A 15213-nucleotide genomic window follows, 5' to 3' on the forward strand; every position below is an offset into this window, starting at 1 on the left:
TTTAATCATGACCATTTTTTTTTCCCCCTTCTAAGTTCCCCAATTCTTCATGGTGCCACAGACGCACAGGCCTGGCACCTTGAGAATGCTGATGCCACAAGGCTGCAAGGAAGCTTAGTGTATGTAACAGATAATTGTGGATGCTTTCAAATCACCCGATATCGCACAGACTGACAATACCCTTGTCTGAGTAGTCACCTTTCCATATGGTAGTTTTTAGAGCTTGGTTATTATAAGTGGCACCACACACCCTGTTCAGCTGATAGATTAGATAGACTAATGGGAAAGACAGCAGCTAAGAGAATAAAGACTTTAAAAGAATATTTTAAAATAAAATATTAAGTGTGGCAGCACATTTGTACAGAGGGTCCATCAGTTCAATAGATAGGGTGGTTAGTGATTAGCAGATATTAAGCAACATTCTGAAGAGCCGTCTCAATTAAATAAAAACTAGCAAGGTAACTTGTTATGTGGTACCTTGTATTAAGAGCGCCAACTGGTAGCAGGAGTGACATCAAAAGCAATATATGTATTTGTGAAGTGATAGCGTGTCAGTTTTCCAATTCACTTACTATGGGGTGGCACTTCCCCTTGTCTTGTTATTCTAAACGGGCCAATTCATAAACTTTGGATAATGGACAGAAAAGCGGCCCTGTCATCTTGTCTTTGCTTTTGCAGTTTCTAATAACAAAGAGCCTCAAAGTGTACAATTTAATGTAAAATATTTTGGCATAATGTAAAGATTTTACCCAGTCCATCAAATCATTTTAGTAGGTGGTAGACAATGAGCTGACTTGGGAAAATGTTCTGGATAACTATCAATTTTAAAAAATCTGAGAGTAAATTCATTATACTGAATCATATAGGTGGACCCAATTGATAGCGATATTGCATCAGATGCAATCCATGTATTCACACAGTGATAGCCCTTCAGATTTACACGGGCCTTAATCTCTGAACGGAAAGCTTATACAGTAATCAGAGCTTCTAGGGGTGTTTGTACAGTTAACAGGGTTTTTTTTTTTACAGGTGTTACAGATATTTCTTCATCCTTTCCCTTGCTAACCTTTCTAAGGAAAGTTTCCAGAATGGGTTCATTTCCTTTGTTCCAATAGCCAGGACTGCTCCTCAGGTTAAGGACCTCGAGTCTTCAACCTCATGGACCTCACTGGTGTCTACTTAACAGTGAGTCATCTGAAACTAAGCCTGGTATGAAGAAACTGACATCAAGCCAAATTGTTTGAGGGTTTGAGAAGATTCAATGGGTACTTAACTGTAAAATCTGCTCTTCTTTTTAATAGGACTGGGCTGGAAAGTACCTGTTAAGCTCCCAGTTGTACCATCTGAGCAAAGTTTACACAAACATGCACTGTTGTTACTCCGTTGTCCCCCTGGGGACCACGCCACAGCCTAAAATTGCTGTTAACCTGGCAGTTGTGTTGCAACGAGAAAATGAACATAGGTATAAATATCAGGCATTGTGGCCTTTAGAAATTATGTGAGACATTTGGATACACTTGCCTGACTAATGCCGCAAACACTTCCCGCCCCTCTGCAGTGAGCGGTGCTCCGGAGGGCTGAGGCAGCGCAGACGTGCCTGGTGCTCCTCGTCAGCTCTCCTGCTAATTAGGAGTGCCCTTCTGTCCAAGTGGAAAAGAGGGAAAACAGCAAAAAGTTTTCTTCCAGACTGGGGCGGGGGGGAATTAAAAGGTTCATCCATTCGTCTTAGATAAACAAAGATACTTTGATTGGGTATGTTGTTTAGTGCCAGCATGATTAATGGAGGTGTTCTACATGACACAACCACTAATAAAGCAATTGTAAAACTGAGATAAATTTTTAAGATACAAATCCTGTAGCGTTTCCTCAAAGTGTATCATATCCCCGCCGTGAATCCTCTGAAGTCGATGGGATGGCTTGTTGATTGGGACATCAACAAGGTCTCAGGCTTTGGCCATACTGCAGAAAGAAGCACAAACGATTGGCATAGCCCGTCCCTCGGAGGAGCAAAGGGAGGTCAGAGCGTTGATGGGGATCCCTCCGTGATGATGTTATCCAGGAGCCCTTACCATCCTATCATTGTTTTTAATCTACCTGTAGCTTCATTAAAGCAAGCAGGCGTGTTTACTTGTGGTGCAGTGACAGCTTAACCTGTGGGACCAGTTGTTAGTTTGGCATCTTTGCTTCTGTTGTAAACCACATAACTCTGCTTCCAGCCCCTTACTCACCAAGATCAGCTGTTGATACCATCACCCAGTTGATGCCTTCTCATCCTGTTGTCCATTTTGCCTGAACCTTGGTTTTCTCTGCCCTGTGCCGTCTTACTCCCTTTCACCTGGCAGAAGATGTTTATAGGAGACAACACAAGCAAAATTTACAGTGCTAGAGAAAAAGCAGTTCATTATGTATTTCTACAAGCAGAAAGACATTATTAATTACATTCACTCCTATCAGATTTTACACCCGTACTGGGCTGCTGCACCAGTGTTTGCAGGGCTGGGAACCACGCTGTGCTGCTGGTAGCCTGAAGCCACCTGGGGTAAAACTGCACAGGCTTCAGCAGCTCCTCTTGATTGTGGTATAGACATGTGCAAAACTGTCCCTCATTCCCAGAGCTACCCCTGGGGTGAAACATTTACAGTATGCTTCTCCTTTGATGCCAAGCTGACTATTTCCATAATTCTTAAAGGCTTTGTAATGCAACTGTAGAAAATGTGCAAGAGACAGGGTTATTGTTGCTGGCGCATTCACTCCAAGGCCATTCCCCCTCCCAGTTATCTTGTGCCCATGGTAACACACTGTAAAACGTCATCCCATGAAAAACAGCTGATTGCCAGTTCTGCCTGATAGCTAAAAGGAATCATGAAAGCTAATAAAAATGATTCCCATTTACTCTCTCATCCCTTTAAACCAGCTGTTTAAAAGAAAAGGGGGCCAAATTGAAAATGAGCATCAGCGGTTACAACCCAGGTGAAGTCAATAAAGTCGCACCCAGGAGGAACAGGTCTCCATTTGATTTCAATTCTTGCTGCACGGGGGAAGCAGAGGGTACAGCGGCATTATCATAACTTTTCATTAATCTCAGTGGGCAACCCGTTCAGCTAATGAGACCCATGCCAGCAGAATGCCAGTCTGGTGATAACCTGCAGAAGGCACCGAGGAAAAAATTGCCTTACTAAGTGTCTGTGACCGGTGGGGTTGCTGCTACCCTGCCGAAAGCAGAAGGGAGGCAGGCTGTGCGTGGAGAGGCCACCTTCCCGCTGCTCCGCTCAAGGGGGAGGAATGGGAAAGCCTCTACGGGGTGAGCCGTGGGCAAACGAGCTTGCTGAGCTCTTCTCAGAGCGGGTTGGAGGGAAGCCAGCTGTAACTGAAGAGACAATTAAGAGCCATAACACACTGCTCAGGTGAAATTAGTGTGTGCTTCCTCTCAGGGAGGAATATCTCTGTGAACATCTTCAGCCAGGTAGAACAAATATTTCTCTGTCTGGGGTCCTCCAGGAAGGCTGTCTGGAGGAAGGAGCTACTGGGGACTGGAGGTAAAATTGCGTTTCAGCCTCTGAATCTCTTAGTGAGTTTGGGTTGGTATAATTCATCCGTGTTAGACAGCTGAAATGATGTGGGATTCGATGTTTTTTTTTTCTCTAGAGAAACACACAACATCTTAACTTGATCCATTTACAAATAGAGCAGCTAAACAGGAATACAGTGAAAGCTTGGGACTATCTAAACTAGTGTGTGGTACAGTTAGTGTTTACAACACTATTAGGAAGGTAAATGATGGCTAAAACTGTTTTCAGGAGGCTTATTAAAGAAAATTTTTCTTTGTGGACTATAGCAAAATATAACTTAACATTACAAAAGAACCTCTCTGTTAAATGGTGATACCACAGCAGAGTGAAAGCTATTTAGAGCTCACTCACAAAAATAAAGTGACTATTTTACAGGGACTTTATATCATGAATACTTGCCAAAAAAAAAGTTAGATGATGAATTAAGATTTCGTGTGTGTGTGTTTGATAAGCCATCTGGAAAAGTAATACTATGTAACAATTAATAAATATGCAGTGAGCTAGTATGGTATTTCAGGCTATATTGATCATATTAATGAGAATGTTTATGTATGTTTATTATGATTAACAGAACTGTGTTCGGGTTGTTGCATTTTCCATCTGAACCAAATTAACTTTCTAAAGTTGTTGAAGATATACATTAAATGTACAAAAAATTACCAGTGAATAACTCCTCTAAAACCCTCTTCACTCCTATGTCAAATCTAGCATATTTACTATAAATGAGTCTTGAGATTTAAATCTTATGGACAGTTGTGGACATACAATACCCAAAGGGGGAAGTACCTGATCGTAGTAACAGTGAGTGACACCAAGCAACTTCCCCTGGGCACAAGATTTAAAAAAGGCTTATGAACTTCACTGAGAGCACGTACGTGTGTGTGTGTGTATATATATATACACACACATAAAAAAAAGGTAGAACATGAGAGCAGCTTTACTGGAAATTGAGCTCAAAAAGATGTTCTGTTTTTCAAGTTAATGAACAAATAAGTTTGGCTGCCTTGAAGACATATCTTAGTGAAATAATTAACTATAAATGAGCTGCTGCACCACTATGGGAGAGTAGGGAGAGTCCAGCCTATAACTTCAGGGCATATGTAAAAAAAAAATAATAGCTGAAATAATGAAACAAATTCTGTTTACACCAAAGTTTAAACACAGGTGGTTTGGGTTTTGTGTGTGGGGTTTTTTTTTTTTTCCCCCCCTCTCTTGTATTTCTTCTCTGGGAGCAATTCAAATAATTGTATTTCTTAATTGCCATAAGACTTGCTCCTGCAAACATTAAAAATTGTGTAGAAATAAACTAGCTCCTTTTCTAAAATATTCAGTGAAGAAGCTCACATTTTCTCCAAACAAAATAAACATCTTCCCTGACTAGAGCTTATAGATATGGACAGAGGTCTAAGAAAGGTGATTAGTGTTTGACAAGGTAGATGCACAAGACAGAAGTTCGTCCTGAAGGTGCGTGGCCCAAGCCCTTTTGGGACACACCTTCAGGCCCCATTGACAGCACCGAGGTGGGCAAAACTAGAATGTTGAAGAAAAGATAATTGAGTAGTACCAGAAGATGAAAGAGCAGAGGTTTGAGGCATTGATAAAGGTGATAGGGTGGAGATTTCCATGGAAAATTTGAGCTTTGTTTCAGTAGAAGCAAGTTCTTATAACATATCAGCAAAGACTGTCCATCCAAACATAGATGGACAGAGACAAGGTTGTGCAGTGTATTGGATTCCTTTCTGTTCAGTAAGGATATTCTCACAATACTTTTAATTTTCTATATGAATATTATTAAACTTTGAGTTTGGTGCAAAGAACAGGGAATTTTACAGCTTATTCTGGGCACTGCAATTCTCATCATGAAGTTATTAGCAAGAAGGAATGAACAGTAATTGTGATAAAACAACGAGGTTATGATTATAACTTGTTCTTTGCCAGTTAAAAATTATACTCCTGTGATAGCTCTGTTTTGCTGTAACTGGGGGCTACTTTTCAACTTGGGAAATTTTCAATAATGGAGCTAAGAAGAAAATTACTGAACATTTCTTTGAACAGTAGGCTTCCTAGAAATGCAGAGAGAATGTCATAATCGGCAGGTTCAAGAATTTCAAAATGCTGTGTTCATCTGACAGTTTTTTCAATCATTTTTGGTAAAATACATCTGTAGCCACTCTGTAATTCCCCCCCCACCTGTAAATTATAATGTGGAATGTCATGATTTATTGCATACCATAAAAAGCTGTTAAATGAATACTGACAGCACCATTAGTGTTCTGATCTTGAACTGAAGTGCAAGTCAGCTCTGCTTAAGTCATCATTCTCATGAGTCACAAATAAATGTGCAGTTAAAGAGGGTGCCATAGGTTAATCAGAGATGAATTAGTAAAGAAAAATTAGTAAAGTGGTGAGCAGTTCAGGAAATGACATGCTGAATCTCTTACTCTAACATCACGTTTCTGTAAGCAGCCAATGCCTGGTCCTAAAGATTCCAGAGTAAAGCATGGGCCAAAAACTTGATTCATTCGGAATGAACTAAGAGATATCAATATTATTTCAGCAGCTGAATCTTGTGCTCTGACTGCTCCCACCTACACCCGGTACCTTGTTCCCACTCTTGGCAAGCAGAATCAAGTGGGCTCCACACAGCCTGGACTCCTCTCTGACCGCTGCCTTCTGGGAAGAGTCCTGGTGAAAAGTAAAGTAGAGATAACCAAATTAACTTAGCTAATAGTGTTCTTAATTTATCCCACCAAGAATCGTCAAATACTGTTGTTCTGCCCTAAAGCCTAGATTCCTTGATATCAACTTCTAGAAAAGGAGTCCATCTGCTTGCACTGCAGTAAGATGTTTAATTCGTATTCTTAACCTCTTCTGAGCTACCATCGGTTTATACTTTAAAGAGTCACAAACTATCTTCTTTTTCTGAAAATCATATTCTGTCTCATTTCTTCCCTATGCAATGGTCCCCATTTTGGTCTTTTTCTACACACTTGAACCAATTATTTTTTCTTTTGTCATACAAGTACTACATACTGTCCTCTTTGGAGGGGGAAAAACTGGATGTCTCTCCCTAGAACTTTATAAATTCTATTGTATTATAAAATATTTATCACAACTATTTTAATACTAACAGATGTGATCCTTTAACATGCAGAGCCTGTTTTATAAAGAGCCAAGCACTCTATACCCCTTCCCGGTTTCCAAAAGATTTGAGGTTGCTCATGTTTGGCACTCCACTGATGGGGCTCAGCATAGTTCAAAGACAAATTGTTCCTTCTTAGTGAAGAATAATATTTTTCTCTCCCAATATAGCTCTCATCCAAAGTTTAGACATTATTTTTACCTTTACTTGTGTTTTTATCTGAGCTATCTAGTCCAATCTATTTGTCTATCTGCATAGGCCAGTAACATTCAAGCTAACACATAAATCACTCAACCTTCTAAACTTCTTGGCTTGTTTCTTCTTAAGCCACCCATAATAACTTACAGCTTCTGTGAGAATCTCCAAATTCAATAAGTGTATTTTGTGTATGGTCGTTTATTAACTTTTTTCCCCCCTTAGGTGAACCCAGGACACCCCAAAAGGGTAATATAAAGGATATATTTTTAGATATTTAATTTATCTTCTTTTATTCCCCCTGTTACTTACAAAAGTATACTTCAGTAATTCCAAACTAACATACTTAAGCTGAAATAACTGTTAAATAAAAAAGAAATAACACTTTATTGATGTGCTGAGGTAATTCCTCATTCCAAATGAAATGTTTCTTTTCTCATTTAGAACTCCAAATGGGACCCTGATTAATGGAACAAGATGGCCAGTCTTCACCAGTACCGAACAAAAATATTTGACACTAAATACCGACACTTCCGAGATACTGACAAAGTTACGTGCTCAGCAGTGTCGATTCTGGAATATTTTTTTTCCCAAAGTCCTGGAAATGACAGGTAAAAATGCTTTTATAGATACTTTTATTTAAACTTTTATACAAGGATCATTTACTTGATATTAATGTGATATTTTAGTTTAAAATTTTACATTCCTATTTGTGACTGGATTTCCACGAGATGTTCAGATGTTGGCCAAAAGTGTCCACGCTGTGCTGGGGCTGTACCCTGCAACGTGCCCTATGCTCCTGGCCGTGGGCTCTCCGCCCTATAGCACCCTGTTATGCACTGGGACAAAACCTGGGGACAGGCCAAGGTCCAGGACTCGTGTGGTGCGGAGCTTCTCTGCCCAAAAGCACAGATGCAGCCACAACGTGAGACACTTTAGAGTGCTGCGAATCTCTGTTCTCAAGCTACCCGCTGCGAGGGTCAGCTCTGCCTGGCTCTGGGTTCCTGGGGTACTGGAAAGAGCAGGAAAGACATCGCTGAAGTGGGAGCTTGCACTGGGATTCCTGGTGGCTTTGGGTGTTCTGTATAAACTCCATGTATCTAAGGTACATTGCGGGGTGTTATATTGGGATTCTCTATTTCTTATGGGCTTATATTATTATGCAGCTAATCCACAGAGGATATTAAGTGTGTTGCTGCTGCCAAAAAGGGATTCTGTTCTACAATTCATGTGAGAGAGGCGTTTATTTCTAGAGCCTCAGTCACTGAAGACAACCAAGAAACTTCAGGATTTGCCTGTGCAAAATAAAACAGATTTGTGCCTGACCGTGTATACAACATGTTTATGAGATTTCACTACCCAGAATAATATAACAGGCTGTTTGGAACTTTAAGCTTAGTTGAACAGAAAGGACTTAAATTTTCTTTAGAAGCCCAATGCCACTGTTTTTGCAAAGCCCACCAAACAGACGAAGCCTCTGTGCTTCCGGACTTCGAAAGGAATTGATTTTATAAAGTGACTTTGCAGCTCTGGAACTGCATTCTGCAGTTTGGCTGGAGGGGGGGAAAAAGTCTCATTTAAAAAACAAGATACACTTTTTAAATGTTAATTAGTAATTTACAAACTGAATCTTACAGAAAGCTTGAATGTTAGTCTTAAAAATATGTAAACTTTCATGGTGCACAGATGATTCTTTCTGAAAAAAATTATTCCTTCCTCATTTGAGCCTATAACTGTATTATGGCTCAAATTCTATCCCCTCTCAATTCAATAAATGTTTTTCAATTAAATCAGGAGAAGCAAAATCAGTAGGTAAAATGAATAATTTATGAAGCATGCTCTGTGATTTTAAAATTATCCATCCAAATTATGGATGGATTTTAGGGAGGCTTCAAAAATTCTGACAAACCCTTTATGCTGACCCAGGAGAACTGAACTATTTTACATATTTCTCTAACCTGGCAGTGAACCCCTATTGAGTAATGTGCATCTTACAAATGGACTGCGCATAACCAAATGCTCTGTGGTGGAGCAGAAGAGAGCACATCACCAGACATAGTTCAACACATCTTGGCAGGACAGCAGAGTTGCTTTGCATGGTCCTGTGGTGCAAGGGATGACGAAGCAACACTCTGGATCTGCCAGGAGACATATATACATCACTTTACTGAATGTGGCAATATACAACATAAACTTACATAATTTAATTAAAAGAAATTCCTGAGCATATTCTTAGCAAAAGAAAAGAATCATCATGCCTGGATCCTAATATAGAAATGAGACAAGAATATTGTCAAGAGTTAGTGCTGCTTTGTCATGTATCTACAACATTTCAAGGACTGATAGATGTAACAGAAATACTATGGGTTTATATTTGTGTTCCCTATACAATCTTATACAATTCTGACAAAGAAACCTCTACAATGCTGATTACAAACATGATATAATACTTTATATTATAATAATTCTTTTCACTGAAATATTATTTTGCATTTCCTATCTCCTTGTATGCCCAAAGGATAGTGCATGCCATAAATAAATGCATTCCCTCATTTTCTGGGGGTCTATCTTTTCCATTACTTCTTCCATTGAAACAGTCTTATAAAAAGAAGGTTGCTTTAATATGATCTAAGTTGACAGATAACAAGAAGTAAGGAAGTTTTATGTTATCATTATTGCAAGTTAGAGTTCAAATAGCGTTCAGATAGACAAAGTGGAATTACATTAGTTAAAACCCAAAGAGGGCAATCAAACTGACTTATTTTGCAGAAATCGCAAGGGGATTTCTCATTGTGCCAAGTGGTCACAATTTGACATGGATGTTTTTGGTAACAAACCACTTGTTTAGTTCCTGATCACTCCTGGCATAAGCCTTGCTACTCCCTTGAGGTCTTCTCGGCATGTAATGGCCAGCTCCAAATGTGTTCAGCACCTGAGCAGCCTGTTTCCATGACAGGCTGAGTAAGGCAGGTTCTTTGAGGCAATTAAATAAGAGAGAGGAAAATATTTAGTCCCTGCCATCTTTATGGTTAGATATTTTCCTCAAGCAACCAAATCAGATATGTTTCAAAAAAAAATTGAAAAAATAAGCCTTACACACTAACACAACAGTAACCGCCATACATGAGATACTGGCCTTTATATCTCTAGAGTAGTTCGTATGACTTGGGAATATTCCTTAATGTCTTCCCCTTCAATTTCAATATATAAAAGTATCATTGAAGACATGAATCAAAATGTGTAGTTTTGTATCTAGCTTGATAATAATCACTACCCTGGTAAACTGGACCTAGACATGCCTTACGCAGGCTCTCAATTCCAACTAGACACAACTTGTACACAGATTTCAACCCTATTGCAAAGGTGCCGAGAATACCCTCCATTCCCACTCACCCTAAGACAAGCTGGGAGCATTCAGCATTTAATATTTCATTCGAGGCTGTGAGCACTGGGGCAATCACCAGAACTTTTTCTGATGACTGCTTCTAAAAGAAGCACATCAGAGGGACAGTAAGCAGTAAGTGACTCTTAAGTAGCTTTTAGAGCAATCATATGTTAATTATAAAAGCATCTATGTTAGACTCTACCTCCTTAACACAATCTTTAATGCATCTACAGCCCTAACTATGTATATATGCCTGTTTCCTCTTGATTATAGAAAGCTGCAGGCAGCCAAGCTTTCCATTTGTGTTGCATTACTGTTTTAGTGTGCCTAATACATATTTTTCTATTTTATTTGATATTACTGCATCATAGATCATCTATAGAGTAATCAAGTACCAAAGTAGCTAATATAAATACACCATATTTTAAAACAACCCTAAAAAGATTTTGAATGTGGAGACAGATAAAAAGTCAACCTCCTGACCAGTGAATAAATATATACTTGTGTTTGCTGTGATCCTCCAAATAGTATCTGGATTCTATGGAGCTAAATACTCAGGGTAGTAAGAATATTAAAAATGTGACTAATTAGAAAATTGACCATCAGAATTAGTTTTCAATTTCTACAGAGCTAGATGCTGCACTCATTGTGCAGGCAGAAAAGTGACTAGTCAAGGGTAACCTCACCAATACTACTGCACCTACCAACAAAGATTGTACTTAGTGCACCGATGGGCAATAAGCTATGTACCTTAACAATCTGATTGCTTTCTAACTCCAGTACTTTGCATCCCAGGTCACAGTGGAGAGAACAACCCTTAAAATATTTTCTCTCCCAGAGAGCTCTGTTGACTTTTGGAAGAAGAAAATAAATTAAGAAATCTGAAGTCCTTAAAAATACATATGAAAACAAATATACTGTTGTGGTTAAAAAAGCATTGATATTGAGATTGTGTGACTAAAAAAACATTGACTAGGGATACTAAAGTATAGATACTATTTGTTTTCTCCTTTCTGAACATTTGTGTACAAACTATCACCGTGAGAATCTACAGCATAGATAAACTCATAACATTTGTCATACTAATGAATCAAGAAATTTGCAGGTACCTGCATTTTATGAGCTGTTTAGGATGGAAAAATTAATTCTAACTTGTCATCCCTTATTACTTATACTATATCATAACAGCTATATGGCCTTTGCCCCAATTTTAATGTTAATATCACAAAAATACATTTAAGATTAGCACTTTATTGGCACATCTAGCAGTTCAACAAATGATGGTATGGAGATAAATTTAACTTTGTTATAATGCCATTAAAGTAAGGGCTGTATGCCTGTGTGGAAAGAAAAGAAATACCAGCTGTCTGCAGTGACACTGCCGAAGAATCAAAAACACCTTTCATTTTTTTTTTGATTTGTTAAACTGGGACTTTTCTGAGCACGGAGGTATGATTCATTGCCTACTGAAACCTCCCCTTTTCTCCCTGTAAACTTCACTGGGCTTTACATTAGGCTAATTGTTATTACTATAGAGTTTGGGATTGCCTAAATGACTGCATATAGCAAAATAACCTCACTGTATTATTAGCTGACTTCTGTAGTACTGCAGCGCATTGTAGTAGCCCAGTGCTCTGAGCTGTAATTATCGGTCAAGTCGAATTCTCTAATTTTTTTTTTTTTTTTGCCTTCTAGCTGTCAGCTCATCTAAGTCATGGGTGGTTGCTTCAAAGAGATTGATGATGTTGGTGATAATGGGATGCATTGACTTGTGACTTCAATTTGGCTCTTATCACTGAAAAAAGCAAACAAATGGGAATCCAAGTTCTTATTTCAGTATTTTCCTTCCCCCTTTTGTCTTTTAGATTCATAACGGTGGCTACTCCAAATCTCTCATTGTCTGCTTTCTCTAGCTGACTCACTTCTTCACCATGATCTTTAAGACACACTGAAATGCCTCATAGTTTATAGTCTAGAACAGTGACTTTTAATTGAAGATGTGTGTATGGTGGAGGTATTCCAGTTTCTAAAGTCTTTGGGTAGACTTCAAACACATCTAAACCTGAATAATTAAAGAAGGAACAGAGGTTTTTTAATTCATAAGTGGAGGCTTTGCCTGGATAAATAAAACTGGATACCCATAACCAAGAATAAGACAAGAAATACTGTTGACGCATTTTTCTTCAAATAGTACTAGTACCGGCTCATACACTAAATTACCAATCCATTTGACATGTGAGGAAAATTTGGCTTTATCTGAGACCCTGGGTACATCTTTAAGAAACATGCAAAGGCAAGTTCTTAGAGTCAGGAAAGTAAAGTGTCGTGCATGTCTTCTCCCCACATTTCTGTGAGTCATATCTGCAGAGCCTAGTAATCAAAACATGGTTTTATTGTTACCAGCATTTACAAATCCTCTTTGAGTTAATGACAGTTGTGGCCTCCAGAAAAGTTTTAAAAATTATCTGAACTTTTCTTTGATCTCCAATGAAACCAAGCTTATTTACATTTTTAGGCTGAGGGAGGGGAGTGTGGTTAGGTTTTTAATATTTTTTTTTCCTATATTTGTTGTTCACCGTTTCCCTTTTGACTACAAGCAAAGTACAGAACCTCCCCAAGAAAAAGTATCTTAGTTTTATGTCTGATCTCACTGAAACCAAGAAGTAATGTAAATCTCATTTCAAACTCTCATTAAATTGCCATCTGGATTCCCAGACCAAAAAGGTTTGGCAACGTTGAGCTAAACTGCAGATAAGCAACCAAATTACTGGATGCTTCTCCAAACTAAATCTCTGAATCTGTTAACTCTCTTTCCAGAATATTTTCTCTACTGATGTGTAAAACACAAAAGTATTTCATTTTCACATAACCAGTTAAACTTGCAGTGCTGGCAGACTGTAAAAAAAGGAGAAAAAGGCTGTATTTATGGAGGGAAAGGGCCTATGCTCTACTGAAGCAGAAGAACATAAAGTCAAAAAAGCATAAAGAAACCATAGAACTGTTATCTCATGAACACAATTACCAAATTTTTTTGGAAGCAAGCTATGTCAATATGGGACACTGAGATAATTAGGTCCAGAATGAATAAAGGCATTTATAAATCAGAAATGGTTTCTTAAACTTTGAGAAAAAGTCTACAGCTGATCCAAAAGAATAAGCCACGGTTTGCAATACAGCCTACATGTTACCTTCCCTTTAGTTGTTGTATGGGTTGTTCCTGCAAGGTCACCACGTATCTCCCTGGCATCAGTTACCTTTTAGAACTGGAGGAAGTGATCCCTGTCTGTAAAATAGTCTGGGAACCTTATAAAATTATATGTTTTTATTACTCTTCTCATACTCACCCTCTGCTATTATGCCTATAACAAATTCGGCAATAAATATTGCCTTGGGACACAGGATTAGTCCGCAAATGCTTTATAGGGTAGAATGAAAAAGAAAAGAGGACATTGTTTCATGTTGACATACTGCACATTTTACAGTATCCTTCTCCAAACTTGTGCCCCTTACGCATTAAACTTCTGGATTTACTTCACAATAGGGTGAAATCCTGGCCATCCATTGAAATCCACTGAAAGTAATGGCAATACTGTTGCTGCCTTGAACAAAGCTGTGGTCTCACTGTATCTTTACAAGCACCTATCTCAGTTTGGATGTCGTTGTCTTTGGGGTATGTAGGTTTCAGTGTAGAGTATACTGAACCAAAGTAATATTTTGAGGATTTAAAAAAAAAGGTGGCTTTAAAATGACAGATTTGATGGACAGAAGTATTATCCAAAAGCAACAAGCCCATACATAAGCATATTTATTACCCTGCAGTGTGCCAGAATTATATCTTTGCAGTCCTTCCTTCCTGATGTAAAGATAAAGTGTTAATCACTGAATTTTCAGTCGTTCCAGGTTTAAGAAAGAGGCAAAAGACCATCCTATAATGTATTTGGAGCAAATGACATTGATAATCAAAATTATTTTTCAATTAGCATATAAAGAGATTAAAATTTAGATTAATGTAACCCATTTCATGTTTTACAGGAAATATTGATGAAGCAGAACGAGAGTGGAAAGCAGGATTCCATCGCTGGAACAATTACATGTCAGACTGGAAAAATCAATTTAATGATTACACTAGCAAGAAGGAGAGATGCGCAGGCTCTAATTAATATGTTTACCCTTTCCAGTGTGTCCGTATTACTGTTCATCAGGCAAGTATACAGGTAGCTTTCTAACATGTCTAGCATTAAATATGTTATGCAGATTAAAAAAAATGTTATGCATATAATTTTGATTCCCCAGATCTTTCATTTATATTTTACCTCATATCTCAATAAACAATAAGGCATCAGTATCCTTTGAAGCTTCACTGTGTTAAATAGGACTATAGAGATTAAAGTCTGAAGATTAATGATGTACGTATTATTATAAACACTAGCTACTTAAATTCACACTTCAAAGAAACAATGCTATCTGTTATAGAAAAATGGATTTTTTTTAATAGAAATAGCAGTGTTTTACAGCATTGCCATGCAAAACACAATCAGTTTTGATCTTTAACTGCAATGCCACCGCACTTAAGCCTTACTTCAGACATAATTTAATTGACATAAACATAAAGAGATAATAACTTTGCTGGACACACCAAATGATATTTGCTTGTTAGACCAAAAAGTTTTAAGACTGCCATAAAGCCTGAATCATTAGGTCTTTATGGCCAAATCTGTAGGACAAAGCCGTAGTAGGAGAGTACTCAAACTATGTATTGAAGGCCTAAATCATCAGCACTCTGTGGCAAACAAGCCAGAAAAACTGACACTTCTGCTACCCTCCTTTTTCAAGGAGTAGAGACCTACAGACTCACAAAGTAATGAACTCACAGCTTTCCCTGCTCAGGCACCCACTGCCTTCAGCTGGTAAAAGGCTTTGCT

At 38.3% G+C, this 15213-nt stretch overlaps 1 protein-coding gene across 2 annotated transcripts in view; it reads left to right on the top strand.

Moving 5' to 3' along the window:
* BCHE (butyrylcholinesterase) overlaps positions 1-14636 on the top strand; it is a 32452-nt gene extending 17816 nt beyond the window's left edge. For both annotated transcript variants that reach the window (XM_059822725.1, XM_059822724.1), the window contains exons 3-4: positions 7351-7517; positions 14324-14636. In XM_059822725.1, the coding sequence (XP_059678708.1) occupies positions 7351-7517; positions 14324-14451 (295 nt within the window). In that variant the 3' untranslated portion in view covers positions 14452-14636. The remainder of the gene's footprint in view (positions 1-7350; positions 7518-14323) is intronic.
* The last annotated feature ends 577 nt before the right edge of the window (positions 14637-15213 follow it).

Source organism: Gavia stellata, chromosome 11 (assembly GCF_030936135.1).
Source record: "Gavia stellata isolate bGavSte3 chromosome 11, bGavSte3.hap2, whole genome shotgun sequence".
Taxonomy (NCBI): domain Eukaryota; kingdom Metazoa; phylum Chordata; class Aves; order Gaviiformes; family Gaviidae; genus Gavia; species Gavia stellata.